The sequence below is a fragment of the Podarcis erhardii genome (genome assembly GCF_964252035.2).
Source record: "Podarcis erhardii genome assembly, chromosome: 14".
NCBI lineage: Eukaryota > Metazoa > Chordata > Lepidosauria > Squamata > Lacertidae > Podarcis > Podarcis erhardii.
Genome location: NC_138503.1, coordinates 31904069 through 31922446, shown reverse-complemented (window position 1 = coordinate 31922446; position 18378 = coordinate 31904069). Strand labels below are relative to the sequence as shown.

At 45.0% G+C, this 18378-nt stretch overlaps 2 protein-coding genes across 19 annotated transcripts in view; one reads left to right on the top strand and one right to left on the bottom strand.

The window, feature by feature from the left end:
* CHTF18 (chromosome transmission fidelity factor 18) overlaps positions 1-801 on the top strand; it is a 34143-nt gene extending 33342 nt beyond the window's left edge. For both annotated transcript variants that reach the window (XM_081840253.1, XM_081840252.1), the window contains one exon: positions 516-801. In XM_081840253.1, the coding sequence (XP_081696379.1) occupies positions 516-652 (137 nt within the window). In that variant the 3' untranslated portion in view covers positions 653-801. The remainder of the gene's footprint in view (positions 1-515) is intronic.
* A 754-nt stretch (positions 802-1555) lies between these two features.
* On the bottom strand, positions 1556-13685 carry GNG13 (G protein subunit gamma 13). Of its 17 annotated transcripts, none has more exons than XM_081840361.1 (5): positions 13173-13278; positions 12280-12415; positions 10238-10435; positions 3206-3352; positions 1556-1910 (listed from the first exon to the last, which is right to left on the bottom strand). In XM_081840361.1, the coding sequence occupies exons 4-5, from the start codon at positions 3301-3303 to the stop codon at positions 1805-1807; spliced, it is 204 nt and encodes a 67-aa protein (XP_081696487.1). In that variant the 5' UTR covers positions 3304-3352; positions 10238-10435; positions 12280-12415; positions 13173-13278; the 3' UTR covers positions 1556-1804. The 17 variants fall into 17 exon arrangements, with proteins under 17 accessions (XP_081696487.1, XP_081696486.1, XP_081696490.1 ...); XM_081840360.1 differs by lacking the exon at positions 13173-13278 and adding an exon at positions 12566-12584; XM_081840364.1 differs by lacking the exon at positions 13173-13278 and adding an exon at positions 9175-9202 and having other exon boundaries at positions 12280-12514.
* Between the last annotated feature and the right edge of the window lie 4693 nt (positions 13686-18378).

The window sequence follows — 18378 nt, the reverse complement described above, 5'->3', positions numbered from 1 at the left end:
GTATGTTCTGGGCTGGGGAGGACATTTCCGTTAGCAGGGGGAGGGAGACTGGGCTTACCTAAGTGGATAGATGGTGCCAGCAGAGAAGATGCTTTAGCTGCCTTGGTACATACACACAGGGCCTTCTCTGTGGTGGCCCCTAAGTTGTGGAACTCCCTCCCCACAGAGGTCCACCTGGTGCCTTCATTATACAGCTTTGGGCAAATGTTGAGGTTGAGCCTCTTTGTCCTGGCTTTGCCTCTGTAGTGTAGTGGTTAAGAGTGATGATCCAAGACCTGGGAGATCAGGGTTCAAATCCCCACTCAGCCTGTTGCATAATCAGTTTGCAGCACTAATGGAACATTTGTGGCCCTCCACATGTTATTGGACTACAACTCCCATTTTCCTTGACCATTAGTCATGCTGGCTCGGACTGATGGAAGTTGGCAGTTAAGAACATCTGAAGGACCATAGGCTCCCATCTCTGAAAATTCCTTCATCAATATTACGTCTTTCTTTTCCACCTTTCCCAACAGCCAATCAGGAACCTGAGAAAAACCGAATAGAAAAACAAATTGGGAAGGCTGTTGGGCAGAGCGATGTTTGGTTCCGGTTCAACGAAGGCGTCTCCAATGCAGTTCGGAGGAATATTTACATTAAAGATTTGTTCTAGTGATTGAAACGTGGGCAGGCAGCACGTGAGTCAGCTGGCATGTGGGTACCATGTAAGGATATTTTGAACAAAAATGTTTATGTATGCTTTTGTATTGAATCCTGTTTTATATATTAGAAGAAAGGAATAAATTTGAGACATGCACAGTATCACTTTCTTTATTTTGCTTAGAAGCCCTTGTCACATTTGCTTAGCTTTTTTTTAACTGCAAAACGGTATATCCTACAAGATACAAAAAAAGTATTTAAAGTAATCAAAAATTATTTTATAAAACTTGTTGTTCCTTTACAAGTCCCCCCTAAAAAGACAAAAAAAGAATTGCAGGTGTATAGGAAAGAGAAACTACAGGGTTCATAAAGCTGCAAATTTTGCTTAGTTTTTGTTGTGATTCCTGCATTGAAGGGGGTTGGATTAGATTATTCTTTTGGGTCCCTCCCAACTCTACCATTTTATTACCCTGTGCTGCATCCAATGTCCCTGTATCTTCCCAGATGGTGGTGCCAAAATTCAAAACAGTGGGGTCTCTTTCACATCCGTACTCTCTTCAGTGATTTTTCCCAATTGGTGAACAGGGGCACCCACCAGTGTGCCACTAGAACAGAGTGTGACATGCCTTGAGAAAGGGTGATCCACTCTTAGATATGTCCATCTGTCAAGACTGGAAGACCTCGTTCAGCACAGATTCTGCTACCTAGCACTGCCAACATACGAACAGGAGGGAAACAATTCTACATACACCTGGATTCTCTCATGCAGCCCAGACCATAGCTGGTGGGTAGAAGGGAACCCCAAGAAGCATCACCATTGCTGCAGAAAGTACATAGGTATTCCTGAGCCCCTGTCTCCCTAGGCAAAGGGGTGAAAGTTGGATTTGGAAGGGGGTGCAATGGACTTGATTGTATGTTGGTGGTTTAAAGTGCACCTCCCATTTTAACCCAGGGGGAGGGAGAATGCTCTTCCCCAAATCATACAAATGAGGGAAACCTTTAATTAGCCACTATATGAACTAAACTGGGCTAGCAAGGGGGTTGGTGGTAAAGTGTGAGTTTAGCCATAGTGAGGAACTAAAATAAAAACTTTATACATTAAGTTTTCATGCAATTTTGAGTATCAACAAAGGAAGCCATTTTTATTTATCGTGGACGAAATGGGTTAGAGGATGGTGCATTTCCCCTTTTCCACCCACGGATTGTTCTTCATCAGCTCTGGGTTCAGAAATGGATCTTCTGGAATGCCATCTTCTATCCACTTAAGAAATCTAGGGTGGAAAGAGAATACATGAGGGTCTTTCCTCGTTGCAGTATTAGGCCAATGTCTGGCTGAGTCCAGAGTATCTTGGGCCTGGTCCCAAATCTCATGTCCTTCTTTCCCTTTTTTTAAACTTAACAAAAAAAAAATCTGCTGAATTATAACTCCCCATCATCTATGGCCATACTCACTGGGGAGTTGAAGTTCAGCATCATCTGGAGGCCACAGGCTAAGTACACCAGCTTTACAAGGTAGATGGGTTGACATCAGAGTGCTGGGCCAGTGAGACCCCAACCACATACCCAGAGGCACTCTCTACATAGATAAAAACTTGCAGGCTTGTGAACTGAAGCTTCTTGGGTACCTAGAAAGATCCCAGGCCTACATCTATTTCTGTTGCTGTGATGTGTATTTCTAGAGCCAAATATCTTAGGGAAAGCTCTTCATTCTTAAGATTCATGTTCCTGAGTAGCTTTTAAATACGTTTGCCAGCAGGAAACACACAGCTAGAGGATTTTGAGGGTGGCAGAGTATCTCTGCCCTCAAAAGCCTCCATTTTCTCATAGGACAGCAGCCCCCAGGATTTCTCAAGAGAGAAGGATGCAATGCACAATGGTGTTGGCAGCTCAGTATTGTTCACACTGACTGGCAGCAGCTCTCCAGGGTTTCCGGCCAGAGCCCCAGCCCTACCCGGAGATGCCATTGGGGATTGAACCTGGGACCATCTACATTCAAAGCAGGTACCCAACATTAGGTTTTCCCCCCACTCCATTTCAAGCCTATCTTTGTCACTACTGGGAATAGAAACCTGAGAGGGAGGTTTAAAATAAGCCTGATGTTCTTAGTATGCTAGATTCTACTTATGTGGAATGCACTTAGCCATGTGTGTATAAGGTGGTAAGGTAAAGGGACCTCTGACCTTTTCGTCCAGTCGTGGCCGACTCTGGGGTTGCGGCGCTCATCTCACTTTATTGGCCGAGGGAGCTGGCGTACAGCTTCCGGGTCATGTGGCCAGCATGACTAAGCCGCTTCTGGCAAACCAGAGCAGCGCACGGAAACACCGTTTACCTTCCCGCCGGAGCGGTACCTATTTATCTACTTGCACTTTGAGGTGCTTTTGAACTGCTAGGTTGGCAGGAGTAGGGACCGAGCAACGGGAGCTCACCCCATCACGGGGATTCGAACCGCCAACCTTCTGATCAGCAAGTCCTAGGCTCTGTGGTTTAACCCACAGCGCCACCCGTGTCCCTGTATAAGGTGGTAGGAAGGAGAAACAGCAAGAAAGGAAGCTGTTTGTGGACTCACTCAGGGATCGTTTTTGAGGACATCTCCCTCTTGTAAGCCAGCTGGTACTTAAGGCTTTCAACTTCCTTCTTCCACTGAGGGGCTTCCCATTCATCCATGGGGACGTGGCTCGGTGGCTGTTCGGGTCAGAGAAGGAGAAGCGTCAACCTAGACAGAAAATTAAAAATGGTGAATAGATTTTAATTGGTTTATTTGTCCCTCTTCCAAGGAGTGCATGCTGAAGCCCCCCCCCCCGCCCCCGCAAGAAATTACCCTAACCTATTTAGCAGGACTGTTGTGAGTATAAGAAGTAGTGACTGAGCTAAGGTTGGTCGGCAAGCTTCATGGCAGAGATTTTGAACCATGCTTTCCTTTCCAACTAACACTAAACATTGCATGGCTCCTGAGCATACCGAACCCTCCCAGGACACTTTGGTGTTTTGAGTCTCCTCTTCCCTCACTCCCAAGCTTAATTTTTTTAAGATTGTTTATAGATATTGCAAACCTCAGAGCTTGTATTTGAGAGAGAGGAAAAAATATACGGGTTACATAAAAACAAACATACCAACAGCATTCAATAATATGTCCTAAAAATGAGATAAATCCTGAACCCACAACAATACTTCCAGTGCACACACGTTTCCCAGCATCCTGCTGGCTCTTGGCACCTGAGTTTGCTACAAAGGGACTAATGTCGGTTAAAGAAAGATTGAACTAAAAATAAGAATTGGTCCAAGTTGTCTCTAGGGCGGGCTGCCTGCTGATCAAGTAAAATAGCCTGACTTTGCATCAAGCAAAACTTTTCAAAGGACAGAGCTCTTAGAGAGGGAACAGGAGGTGTTAACACCCACAATGGATGCATCAGGGAAATTGGGACTAATGGCCATGTTGGATCTTGCCTTTGCATATACTTTGTTTCCCCAAGCACTGATGGGGAAGGACTGGATGTGGGTCAGTTTGCAAAACCATCCTGAAACATCTGCTGCTTCCAACACAACCTCAGGTTGAAACGTTGGCCCTAGGAAGGAACCTTCTCCCCTCTGAGATGGAATTTCTTTCCAGTCAGCCTTTTGAGCTCAGTGCCCCTGAATCCATCACAAAATACCCATTTCAAAGGAAAAACTGGTGATGCTCAGATCCTCCACCATCACACCCACAAAAGCAGGGAAAAAATCTACCCTTCCACAAAAACACAGACAAAAAGAGGAAGCAATTCCCCAAAGCAAAAATTAAAATCTCAAAAACTAAATTTAAAAATAAAATCGGGAGGGGCAAGAGATGTTGCAGTAGTAGTACAGAACATCTGAAGGGCATCAAGTTGGTGCAGGCTGCCTTAAGTCCTGCATTGCAGGGGGTTGGACTAGATGACTCTTGGGGGTCCCCCTCCAACTCTGCAATTCTATTATTCTACATCATCTTTCATGACTTTATATATAGTAACCACAGGAGGAGTTGGTGCCTGTTGCTGTGGGCAAGCTGACAAGTGGAAATACGACAGATGTAGCTGGTGCCTTTCCTACCTCTGGTGACAAACTTTGGTGTAATGATCAATCTCCCTTTGAGCCTCCGGTTGCCCTGGTTCTGCATCTCCACAAGCCTTTGGCACTATAACCTCAACAGGTCAAGCTCTTCCCCCATCACCACATTATTCCCCATGATCTCACCTATTACATTTCTGCTAATCACACAAAGTCTCACTGTGCTAAGTGGGGTTTTTTCAGGTCAGAGGTGGCCATCCTATGCCTGGTGGATTTGGGGGAGGGGCTCTTTGAGAGGGTGGGCAAATGCCCAGCAAAAAAGAGTTCCTATGCCTTTAAACCGGGAGTGGGGATCAAATACATCTCTCTTCTCTATCCAGACAAGCCAGAGATACTGTCGGAGGAGTTCAAGGGCATGTTCCAGCCAGGCAAAAACACTCAATGAGGATGTGAAGAAAGGAGAGTGAGGGGTGTGGCCTGGAAAGAGTCCAAAGGGCCGGATAGAGAAATCTGAAGGGCCAGATTTGACTCCTGGGCCTGAAGTTTCCCACTCCTGCTTTAAATTGTGCGGAGAGATTTTCCAGGGTCCTCAACTCAAAAAACGAACTCCTGGGGAAAGCTAGCATGAGCCTTTTGTCCCAGATTAAAGGCAGGACTATGTGTATTTTAAAACAACATAATCTGCCTCCCAAGAGTGAGTGCTGTGTCCTGCATACATTTAGTAAACCAGACATTGTTTGCATAGCGTTAAATGGCAAAAGTTGGTTTAGTTATGGGGCAAGGAACTGCCTTGGTCCCTGAAAGCCTCTCTCTATACCCTCTACTGGGATCCTCGTTCAGTAATGGCTCTCACAGCCTCTCATTGGCTGTGGACACAAGCAAATGGAATTTGATAAACTAGTTTTCATAAGGTCTAAGAAAATGGATCTATTAAAAATAAAAGTCAAAGCAAAGTTTCTCTGGAAGCCAAAATATGTTCTTTTGCTGCACTTGCAGGGGCTGGCAGTCACTATTAGACAAGGAGTCTATGTCACCTTTGCAAATAATCCTGTGGGTTGAGTGTGAGAGTCGCTGGGAAGCCCTTTGAGGTTGGAGCTATCTATCTGGGGATGACCCCAGCATACACAGTATTTCAAAGTTGGCTGTGGGGCCAGGCTTATGGGAAAGTGATGCTTCCCCCCCCCTTCCTATGATTTGCATAGTTTTATCTCCTGGCATTAGCATTTAACTAACAAATCCTTCTAAATGCTGTCTCCTGCAGGAGGGTCTGAGGAAGGGGAGGGGAAGAGAGCAAGCAGCTGTTGCTGGCTTGATGGAAATGAGAGATTAAATCCCTAAGCAAATCGCTGTTTGGCAGGACTATGGTTGATGGTGAACAAAGTGGGGGGGGAGAGGTAGGGGTTAAGCTCCACAAAACCAACATATTGCCAGATTGTTTCCAAGGGGCACAGTTTAACACAGCCACACACTGCAAGTTGTTGGCCAAACAGTTCTGCCTGAGCAGCTTTTGTTTGTTGGTTGGTTTATCAATGGGAATTTGATTCATTGGTTTATTACTTCCTTAATCAATGGGAGGCTGTACATTAAGGAATCCCACTCAGAGCAGACCCACTGAAATGAATGTTAGTCATGTTGATTAACTTCAATGGGTCTACCCTGAGAAGGATCGGCACTGGATGCCACCCATATTTCATTATTATTTTTAAGTTGGTTTTGGCTCTGTGATTAGGGGATGAAAAATAAATCCTTTGGGGTGCCATTTCCTGCTAAGAATGGGTTATCACCAGTGTTGATTTTACTCAGAGTAGGCCCATTCAAATAATGGGCATGGTTAGCCTAGGTTTATGTACTTTAATGGGTCAACTCTGAGTTGGGTATAACACACCAGAGCCCTCTCCCAAAGGGCATCTGTGTTCATATTACTCTCGTTCACATTTATATTACTGAATCAAGTAACAGTTGGTTAGAGTGTGGTGCTGATAATGCCAGGGTCACAGGTTTGATCCCCGTATGCGACAGCTGCTTATTCCTGCATTGCAGGCAGTGGACTAGATGATCATGAGGGTCCCTTCCAACTCTACAATTCTATACCTGTCTTTTAACTGAGAGGCCAACTATTGAATCCATTGATAACACTGAGGTCTTATCCAACTTGATACCTTCCAGAAGTTCTGGATCACAAAACCCATCTGTTCCAGCCAGCACATGGGACTCATTGCTGTAGTCCTAAACATCTGAAGGGAACCACCAGAAATGCATTTCTTTCTAACTAATGTATTGGCCAGGAAGCCTCCAAAGAGGAAGGGGCAAATGACACTGATGTATGTTTGATGTCTAAAACCACTAAAATCATTATATCTGAAAGGCCACATATTACGTTCAAGCACAGCTGCTGTTTTCCCAACCCCAGTTTTCACTGGCACAGGGTGGGGTTGGGAACAGGCAAGGAGAGGAGAGGAGACAGCCTATGCCAGCAATATTGCAGCTAAGGTCTCCTTGCAATCTGTTTCTGCAAATATGTCTTTCATATTTGACCCATGACAAGGTCTTTTCAACGGCAATTCTCCGGTTATGAACTGCGCTCCCTAATGAGGTGTGACCGTCTCCATCGTTATCAACTTTAAGGAAGAATTTGAAAACAATCCTGATTCCCTAGCTCAGCTAAAGTGTACATAACAATGCATACAGCATGCAAAGGAATAGACATTAGGGGAAAATGCTTTTCAAAATGTGTATATTTCAGCCAAATTGCATACAAACAGGCATATTGAGAGAAATTTGCACTAAAATGCCAAACGTTTTAAACATGCTTTAAAAAAAAAATTCTCAAACCAAACTTAGAATCATAGAATCATAGAGTTGGAAGAGACCACAAGGGCCATCGAGTCCAACCCCCTGCCAAGCAGGAAACACCATCAGAGCACTCCTGACATATGGTTGTCAAGCCTCTGCTTAAAGACCTCCAAAGAAGGAAACTCCACCACACTCCTTGGCAGCAAATTCCACTGTTGAACAGCTCTTACTGTCAGGAAGTTCTTCCTAATGTTTAGGTGGAATCTTCTTTCTTGTAGTTTGGATCCATTGCTCCTTGTCCGCTTCTCTGGAGCAGCAGAAAACAACCTTTCTCCCTCCTCTATGTGACAGCCTTTTATATATATGAACATGGCTATCATATCACCGCTTAACCTCCTCTTCTCCAGGCTAAACATGCCCAGCTCCCTTAGCCGTTCCTCAACTTAAGACTAGACAAATGAGAAACTAACTTATGAAATAAACCGATCATAAATTTTATAAGAACCTGATTCTGGACAAGTATGGACTGTCTCAATGGCTAGATATTTGCAGGGGTGAACAGAGAACAAACACCTACCTTAGCAGTCCAGCTCCTGCCCTGTAGAAACCCAGTCCTCTCACACCAGGGCTTGAAAAGGCTGCCACTTTGCATGCATCACACACATTGCCATTTAACTAAGCAATCTCCGGGTCTGATTTGATTGCAATTTGAATAGTATGAAAAGCTATCGGGTCAAGGGAGATGCTGTGTCACATCTGCTAAGGCGAAGGACATCAGGATGTACCCAAAGTTATTTCTAAGCAGTGTAGCCCCACTGAAATTACTGGCCATGACTAGCAAGTTCAGTAATTTCAATGGGTCAATGCTGTGCCTAACGTAGGTGGATATAAGCCCAACCATCTATTGCAGTCTTCCCCAACCTGGTGCCCTCCAAATGATTTTGGACTACAACTCCCCATTAGGCACAGCCAAGCCCATTTATTCTGGGAAAGGGTGGTAAGCTCAATGGTGGAACGGGTGCTTTGCATGCAGAAGGTCGCAAGTCCATGAGGACTGCAATTTTAGCTCAGTGGTGGAGCACTTGCTTTGCATGCAGAGGGTCCCTGATTTAATCCCTGGCATCTCTGGGGAAGGCTGAGGAAAGGCTCCAGGCTAAGACCCTGGAGGGCCTCTGCCAGTCAGTGTTCACAAAACTGGGCAAGATGGTGCAACTCAGTATTCAGTGACTTCCTATGTTCCTATTTAAATTATCCCTTTCTTCAGAACCATGAGGACTGGGATCTTAGTTCAGTAGTACAGCACCAGCTCTGCACATGCAGAGGTTCCCAGTTGCTTTATGCCCAAAACAGGAGTCCAGACTCCACCCAAGTGTTGAGCTAACCCAAGATTAGCAGAACCATGCCCAGTACAACATCCTCCATAACAAACACACCAGAGCATCGGGGACCTTGAGTGCATCAGTCGGCCGTGCCAACGCAGCTAGTCCATTGCGTTTCATCTCCCTCTGGGTGAAGGCACAGTTGAAAAACAAACAAGCTTTAAGAGCTCAAATGAATCCACACAGGACAGCAAATTTCAGACGCCCTCCCCAGATGCCATTCTCTGGGGCTGCAGTAGATCCTGGGGCACATCCCGGGATGCAGTATCTGGTTGTGTGGCATGGCGGAGGAGTCTAGATCTTGCTCTAGAACAGCAGTGCATCTAGGGAGTTTTCTAACCTGGACTTACTGGTTTCACTGGGCCTCCCTGTAAGACAGCCATGTGCACACACTTAACATTTCATCATTCACCCATAATACCATGCTTTACAACTGCTTCTACATTGCTGATATGCCGGAACACACAAAAAAAATGGAAAAGGAGCATTTGCCAACCCTGAGAAATATGTGCAATTTTTCATTTTAAACTCACTTAAAAATCATAACACCATCATGTCTACAAGGATAAAAATGGGGATTGCTTCTGCTGCTAAACACCAAAAGGCATAGGAATGAGCACCATTTTGTTGTTGGAAAAGATGATACATATTTTAAAGTAAAAATAATTGTCAGCATTGCTTAAAAGATGCCAAGCAGAAACAAGTTCCTTTTTCAATAGTAACATCCCTCTCTCGTTAACCAGCAATACACATACATTTCTCTCTTGCAGGAAGCAACCTACAGGTGAGATTTAAGGGGTTATCTAGTGCTGCATCCTTTAGCTCAATGGTAGAGCATCAGATGGTCCCATGTTCAATCCTCAGCATCTCCAGGAAGGGCTGTGAAAAGACTCCTGTCTAAATTCATGGAGAGCCGCTGCCGGTCAGTGTAGAAAACACTGGGTGAACCAACCATCTGACTTAGTATAAGGCAGCTTCCTATGTTCCAACTACCAGATGTCTCTGGAAGCATGAAGGTGGCAGCCACCTGCTTTTGCTTGCCCCCTCCTCCAGCATCTTGATACTCAGCAGGTATACTATTCCTAGACATGGAAGTTTCCTTTAATTATCATTAATTTCCAGTCAATGGGCCACATCCAATGTTATCCCTACTCAGAGTAGACCCACTGAAATTAATACACAGCTAGCTTGGATTCATTGATTTCAGTGTAAGAACTCTGAGTAAAACGTGGTTAGATTCAGCGAAAAGATGATAAAAAGTCAGAAATTTGTAAGAGTAGAGATGGGGAAAGGCCTTGGTCTGGAGGTCAAAACCAATCCCATTTTTTTGTAACCAGAAATATTCACCCCATCTATTTGGCATGATGTTTTATTAATAAAAGAAGTCAAAACCAGCAACCTACCTTGGAAGAAGCAGTATGGGCTTAAAAGACCAAAGGGGAAAAGTTGTGTTTGTTCTTTTTCTTTGTGAAAGGAAGATTTTCCCCACTGAAGAAGATTGTGTCCACCTACAGAAAGGCTCAAAACAGCTTCCCAGGACTTTCAGCCGTACGTTCGCCTCTCCAAGCAGATCCCTCCGTTGCTGTTAACAATCTGAAATCCTGAATGTAATCTATTAAAGTCTGCCCAGCTGCCTCCCAAAAGGGAAAGAACAGGGATAATGAGAAATCCCCCCCCCCCAGCCTCCTCCCTCCTGCGGGTGCTCTGTTTAGCAGCTTGGAGCCCAGATAAGCTGAGAAAGAGAAAGTGCACCCTTTGTCTTCCACGGGTAGCAATTGCTCCAAATGCCCTCTTACAACAGGTTCTGCTGAAACAAAGCCATGGGGATAAGGTGCTGAGGTGGCTGTCTCATTAGAGGGATTGGGATGGAGGCAAAGGATGCTTGGGCTGCCATAGATACCTCTTCCCCTCTCTTAAGAACAGCACCTTAATTGCATCCCTGGGGCCTGGAGGGATGGGTGAGAAACACCTAAAGATGCACACTGTGTGCAAAAGCAAAATAAGTGTGTTATATATCACTATTTCTGGTGCACCTGCTTGGGCCTAGCAAATAAATAAATAAAACCAATTGCCATCATGGCAGGGAAGTTACCCAAAGGCTCTGTAGGCTGATTGATTGATTGATTTATTATTATTATTATTATTATTATTATTATTATTATTATTATTATTATTATTACTACTACTACTACTACTAGATTGCCCATCCTTCACTCCTTCACTAGAACTTTCCAGGGTGGGTTACAGCAATTTAAAATCCAGAATTAAAAAGTTAAAACAGATCACAGTCACAGGAATAGGATGGGCTCTGAAAACACACATCTCAGGCAGGGTCATGCAAAGCTAGTACCAATAGGCCCAGCCAGGATAGGAAATGTAAGCCCAATTTCAATAATCTTTACCGAAAGGTCCCCCCTTTGCCTCTACCAGGAGGACCTGGAGTAGACCCCTCTCAAAATCATAGTCTCATGTCTATCTGGCACTCCACTCTGTTCTGGCCTGATCTGAAGTGTAAGAGGTGCATTTTCAGCATTCACCAAAAGTTATTCAATGAAGTGCCAAACACAGCTCTATGGGGAATTCTGCAACCTGGGGCAGCCACAGAGAAGGCCCTCTCCCAGACTCCTTATGAGGGCAGAGGAACTGTCAAGAGGGTCCTCTTTGCTGATCTTAACCTCTGGGAGCATCAGAAGAGCATCACCCCCCTCCTATAGGATTTATATAATGCGTTTGACATGGCCAGCACCAGATTTAGGGTGGTGCGGGTGGTTCCCTCACACAGGGCACTGGACCGAAGGGGTACAAAATTGAGAAGATCTGTTTGGGAGCACCAAATTTTGGCCTCACACAGGATGCCTTATTATGAAAGATTACCCATGGGGCTGCCCTTAAAGATGGTCTTGAGGCTGCAGCTAATGCAGAATGTGGCTGCTGAGTTGGCGAGGGGCTCAGCCCAATGGGATCATGGGTCACTGGTTCTTCTGAGAATGCCTCACTAACTGAGCAGCAAGCTACCAGACCCTTTTCAAAGTGTTAGAACTGGTGTACAAAAGTCCTAAACAGCTGGGGACCAAAATACCTGAAAGAGTGCCTCCAGTATTATCAAGCCTGTCAGACCATGAAAAAACCTCCTTGGTGGTAGCTCCCCATTTCCAGAACGTCCTCCCAGCTGAGTGTGCCTCTCTCCCTCATTACTAACATTTAGCAGGAATTTAAAAATATTCCTCTTTACTGAGGCATTTGATGGCTAAAAGTTACTGTTCCCTGTGACCTTGAAATTACTAACAGTACAGTAATGGTATGTTTTAAAATATTTCTATGCATTCTTAACATTTTTAAATATTTCATTTGTTATCGTATTGTTTTACTGCTTCGCTGTTTGCTATCCAGAGCTCCCTCAGGAAAGACAAAAGTTAATAAATAAAATAGCTCTGGGCCTCTTTACCTGAGCAAGCCTCCTATTTGCCCAGCTTCCCATTCAAGAGCATTTTCTGTCAAGACTGAAATTCATGGCCTTGAATTTGGATAATGGCTGCTGATTGTCAGGATGGAGGAAAGTGGTGCATGCAGAATCTCGCTTGCTGTACAAAGGCAAAATGTTCATTTGTTGCTATGCCACTTTTGCCTCTGGCCCCACCCACCACCACCATGTGAGGCTGCCTAGGAGGTAATGTGGCCCTTGGGCTGAAAAAGATTCCCCACCCCTGTTCTAAGGGAGAAGGCATGCTCACCCGTGGGGAGATAGAGGAATGCACATCCTTTAAGGATCTTAAGAGTATAAGAGGATCTTAAGAGTATAAGAACGATAAATAAAGCAAAAAAATTGAAAAGCAAGATGGCAAAGGCTTTTTGCTGGTACACTTTTGCTGGTAGGTCATGACCCAAACAGCCCTTCCCTCCTCCACCAGAACAAAACCTTCCTTCCAGAGCCTTCCACCCTGCAGGTCAAAACTCATTCCCCACCCCTAGGGACACCACGTGGCTATTATGGTAAAGAGGTCAGTGATAGCGGATCCCCAAAGACCAGATTATCAAGCTGTTTTGACATCAGCGTAATCTCCGAGCGCTGCCTTTTCAAAACAATTATCAGAAGGGATTGGGGAGTGGGGCTTTGGTGGCAGCAAAGTGACGTTGGGATGTGGGTTATTGGATTTTGGGAGATCTTACTATAGTGGGACAGCAAAACACACACAAACTCCCCACGTAGCTGCCCAGAGAAAGACGTCATTCTGGAGAAAGACGTCATTCTTGTTGGGCCGGCTGCCACAGGGCTCCCTGTCTTCATCCTCTTAAACGGGAATGACAATCAACAAAATGGCCTCTGGGCTGCTCACTCACGGAGGGTTTGTCAAGTGCGATTTTCTGCACGCTGAAAAACAACCTGGTATCTGTCTATTTCACAGGTAGCAGGCAGAGGTGGCAGCTTCAGATGACAAAATGTGGGCACCGTTAAAGTGTGGTAAATGGTCGTCAAGTATTTTTTTTTACCAAGTGGAACTTCCTACCACAGGTACCCAAAGGCTTTGGATATTTCCGTATAAGACTTTTGAGGCCTGAAGGAATTCTAGGGTACATTTCAGCCTCGGGAAAGTGCTTGAGGCACCCCATGAGAAGAGTGGCTTGGAGAAAGCCCCGAGGGCCAGATACAGATGTTTGGAGGGCCGCATTCTACTCCAGGGCCCGAAGCACATGTTTTGCCATGCAAATGGCCCCGGGTTCAATCTGTAGGGAGGACATTTCTCTGAAAGCCCGGAAAGTTGCTGCAAGGCAGTGTCAAAAACAAGGAGCTAAATGAATCAATTGTTTATCTAAATGGGAGGGTGTTTACCATTTCCATGAATATGCTCATAGCGCTAACTAACAAGAAAATAAGAGTCTGCAGGATCAGGCCAGTGGCACATCTAGTCCAGCATCCTATTCTCACAGTGGCCAACCAGATGCCAGAGTTGAAAGCCTGAAAGCAGGACCCGGGGACAAGAGCAACTCTCCCTGCCTGTGGTTTCTAGCGACTGGTATTCAGAAGCATTGCTGCTTCTGACCGTGAAGGCAGAGCATAACCGTCATGGCTAATATATCAGAGTATAACTCATACATACACACACACTTGAAAATAAGAGGAAAATTCAAAACAGACCAAAAATCCACAGAATCATCCTTTTGTTAATTTACCTTAGAAGATGGAGCATCTCTATTAACAAAGAACCATCCCCTGAAAGGCTTTCCTATACACCAGCTTTTAGGTTATGCATGACAGATTAAGGAATGATGAACTGCATTTGTGTGTTAATACATTGTGTGTGTGTAATACAATGACTGCCAGCCATCTGTTAATCTGCCAGCCAGTTGCAAAGTTGGCTCTTAATTGCTTGGCAACATAGTTCATAAATATAGTTTGTTTTGGTATGTTTATTTGGAAAAGATGAATGGGGGAGGGAACCCTTCAAAATTAAAGCATGTACAATGGTACCTCGGGTTAAGAACTTAATTCGTTCCAGAGGTCCGTTCTTAACCTGAAACTGTTCTTAACCTGAAGCACCACTTTAGCTAATGGGGCCTCCCGTTGCCGCCGTGCCACCGCTGCACGATTTCTGTTCTCATTCTGAAGCAAAGTTCTTAACCCCAGGTACTATTTTTGGGTTAGTGGACTCTGTAACCTGAAGTGTCTGTAACCTGAAGCGTATGAAATACCACTGTATTTCTTCCTATATACAAAGAAAGCATAAAGCTATCATCACACAGCTCCCACTGGAGGATTTGTATCACGTCATCGTAACCCTGGATTTGAATGAAGTCAGTGCCTGATCTCAGTCCTGGGTTTGTATGGTTAGGGTGGGGTAGACAAGTTGCACAATACCCGTGGTCATAGCATGGGAGTGAGAAGGAATTGGCACAGAGAGGGGAAAGAGGTGGTATAAAATAACAGCAGAGGTTTGCGGAAAGCAGGATAGCCGAGTCGGTTACAGCGTGGTGCTGATAACACCAAGGTTGCAAGTCTGATCCCTGTAAGAGAGTACTGTAGATGATCCTCAGGGTACCTTCTAACTCTGAGTTTATGATTCAGGGATGTAGAAAAACCCAAAGGAGAAGAGTGGCAATTTAAAACAAGCAGAGGTTTGAGTACAACAAGAAGGGAGTTGGGAAAGGCTTGGTTGTATTAGCTTGTATTGTAGCCTTCTCTGTTAGCCACCCTTGCAGTTACTTCCAGGTTAAAAAGTTTTTGTCAATAGTATCTCTATGAATGGCACTATTTAGCAGGAAGAAATCCCAAGGAAAATTCTCATTATTATATATTTTACATGGCTGTTTATTTGTTTATATTTTAAAGTTTTATATGCAGATGTTTTATGATGGCCTATATTTGTAATGCCTAATAAAGTTTTGGTGAAGAAGTTATTTCTCCTTATTACAACTCATTAAAAAGGGATGCATCTCCACCCCTGCTTTACTCAAACCTCTGCCATTATTTAAAACCACGATTGTCATCTCAAGTGTCTCTCCACTCCCATTTAACTTAGACTTTTGCCATTGTCTGACTATAGCAAGAAGGGAGAAACATTGAAGAAGCAGGGAATGGCTATTTTAAACATCTCCCTCTTCCATTCCTCAGGTGCATCATGTTACAGAGATAAAGGATGTGGAGCCCTCAGATGTTCCACAGTACTTTCCCACATTCAAGAGTGGTTCCATGAGGTGGAAAGGAGGAGCTCCAGGGAGGTTGGCAAGCAGAGTGATCAGAGGCTCGGCACTTAGTAAAATAATAACCAAGGGGGTTCTGAGCATGTGTCAAGTGTCTTTCTGACCAATTCCCACTCATCAAGAATGAGTGAAAGATGGGCTTTCTAATCAGGCACAATTTGCAACAACAAAAATGTGACCTCTCATTTAGGGGCTTAGCTACACAACCTCCTTGACAGCTGCTTCAATGTGGGACCAAATGGTTGATTCAGATCCTACTGAAAAAACAGCTGAAAGCAACAGAGCTGCCTTCATAAACTCATAAAGTGGGAAGAGATTAATCGTATCAAATTGCTGTCCCCATCCATTGTGGCTTAACCTTCCCCATTACTTTCTTTAACAACATAGCAGCTCTAATCCTAAAAGCCCTTTTCAAACACAGACTCCTGCTGGTTCTTACAAGCCAAAAGGCAACTTTAATAGTCTTTTTCTCTCCCAAGACATTCAGAAAGCAATTCTTTGTTTAAAGACACACCAAGGAGAGCTAAGGACAAGGGAGAATGAACGAGCCAGGAAAGATTTCATGGTAGCAAAGGATGACATGCCAGCAGAAGACTTTAAAAGTGAGAACCAGCATTCTGAATTGGGCATGGAAACAAATTGGCAGCCAGCGCAGTTGGATTAGAAACTTTCTTGTCGCCAGTTAACAATCTAGTTGCCACGCTTCACACATGCTGCTGGTTCTGAAACGTCTTCAAAAGCAGCCCCACGTACAAAACATTGCAGCAGCCGAACCTGAAGGTTTGGACTTTGTACAGGCCTTTGCCTCCTTCCCAGGACAAGCAAAACCGAAACCACCAACTCAAGCAGAAAATAAAGAGTATTTGCCAACTGATGTTGCATAATTTAGAGACCACTTCACCACACCAGCTCCTGTGATATTGTTAGCCACAGCTGGAGAGGATTCTGTAAACTTCTGAAGGCAAAATGAGCAGGAGGCAAAATGCTTTTGTTTTGTCCAGTCTGTTCCCAAAGAGGAGTCATAGTGGTGTATGAAAGAGATGGATGAAGAGAGGTTAGAACCATACCACAATCGCTCCAGTAACAAAGAATTTTACCTTTGAACAGCAGGTTAGTTTCTATACTCGTTAGCCATCCTCCACCCAGGCAAGCAATAGGCATCACTGGAGCTCAAGGACACATTGCAGCCAGGCAAGAACACTCAGGGAGGGCGTAAGGGAAGGCTTGTGAGGGGGTGTTCTAAGAGAGTTCCAAGGACCAGAGAGGCCTTGGGGGGCACATTTGGCTCACCAGAGGAGCCCACCGGGGGTAAAGGGACCCCTGACCGTTAGGGTCCAGTCACGGACGATTCTGGGGTTGCGGCGCTCATCTCGCTTTATTGGCCGAGGGAGCCGGCGTACAGCTTCCGGGTCATGTGGCCAGCATGACTGAGCCGCTTCTGGCGAACCAGAGGAGCACATGGAATCACTGTTTACCTTCCTGCCGGAGCGGTACCTATTTATATACTTGCACTGCATGCTTTCGAACTGCTAGGTTGGCAGGAGCAGGGACCGAGCAAGCAACGGGAGCTCACCCCATCGAGGGGATTTGAACCGCCGACCTTCTGACTGGCAAGCCCTGGGGTCTGTGGTTTAATCCACAACACCACCCGCGTCCTACCGGGGGTAGCTCTAATCAAAGCATGAAATGCTGTTTTTCCAGAAATCCAGACAAGAAAGGCACATCCTTATTTTAATAATAATTCATTTCAGTTAGACAGAACCCAAGTGGTTCTACTATATACATTTCTGGATCAAAGGTACAACAGTTTGACATGTCCTTAAAGTTCTACACAGTGTAAATAAGTTTGCTCCATGTCCAAAAAACTCCAGCAGAAGCATAAAAAATACAGGAAATTTTACTGATTCCCCAGCCCCACCCCCCGTTTTAAATATATAACTAGAAAGTCTTGAAAAATAATAAAGGGGGAGAGAGAACAGTGTTTGCAAAACAACTTTCCTAACCAGGCCATACTTGAGTTTTGCTTTCAAAAAGAAAAGACCAGAAGGAAACCAAGTGAATTCCATAGAACCAGAACAATTCGCTGGGAGGGCACGTTTCCTCTTGTGTGCATTTCATTGGCTTGCAAAACACAACTGCAGAAAAAGGCCTTAAAGTGTGACATGGAGAAGCAGCTTCTGCTTTGACATTTGGTACCACAGGCATCACGCAACAGCTTCACCCTCATTGGCCTGAGAAGGACTGACAAAAATAAGGTGGGGGGCAGGTGCTGTGCTCTGGGTTTACCCAGCAAACCCAAATGCAAGAAGAGGACACACCATGGCAAAAAATCTATGCATGTGCTGTGTGACTACCTGCGCCAAACACAGGGCAGAGACCTCATGCATCAAACTGGGCATATGGTCTTCACGGGTGAGACTTTCTTGAGATTCATCACATACAGACAGAGAGGAGTTCATGTAGGCTGGGCATAGATAGCACAGGTCTATAACAGCTCTTGGGGGAGGAAGTTTCGTGTTGCTTTCTCCTCTCAGCAATAAACCTCTGTATTCTCTAAACCAGTGATAGCCAAACTTGGCTCTCCAGCTGTTTTGGGACTACAATCCCATCACCCCTAGCTAACAGGACCAGTGGTCAGGGATGATGGGAACTGTCGCCCCAAAACAGCTGGAGGGCCAATTTTGGCCATCACTGCTCTAAACTTTCCAGATCAGGAGTGGGAAAGCATTCTAGCTCCCATCAGCCCCAGCGAGCACAGGCAACCGACAGGGATTATGGGAGTTGGAGGTCATCAGCATCCGAAGGGCCACAGTTTTTGCCTGTTTTTGATCCTGGAGAGCTCCACAGG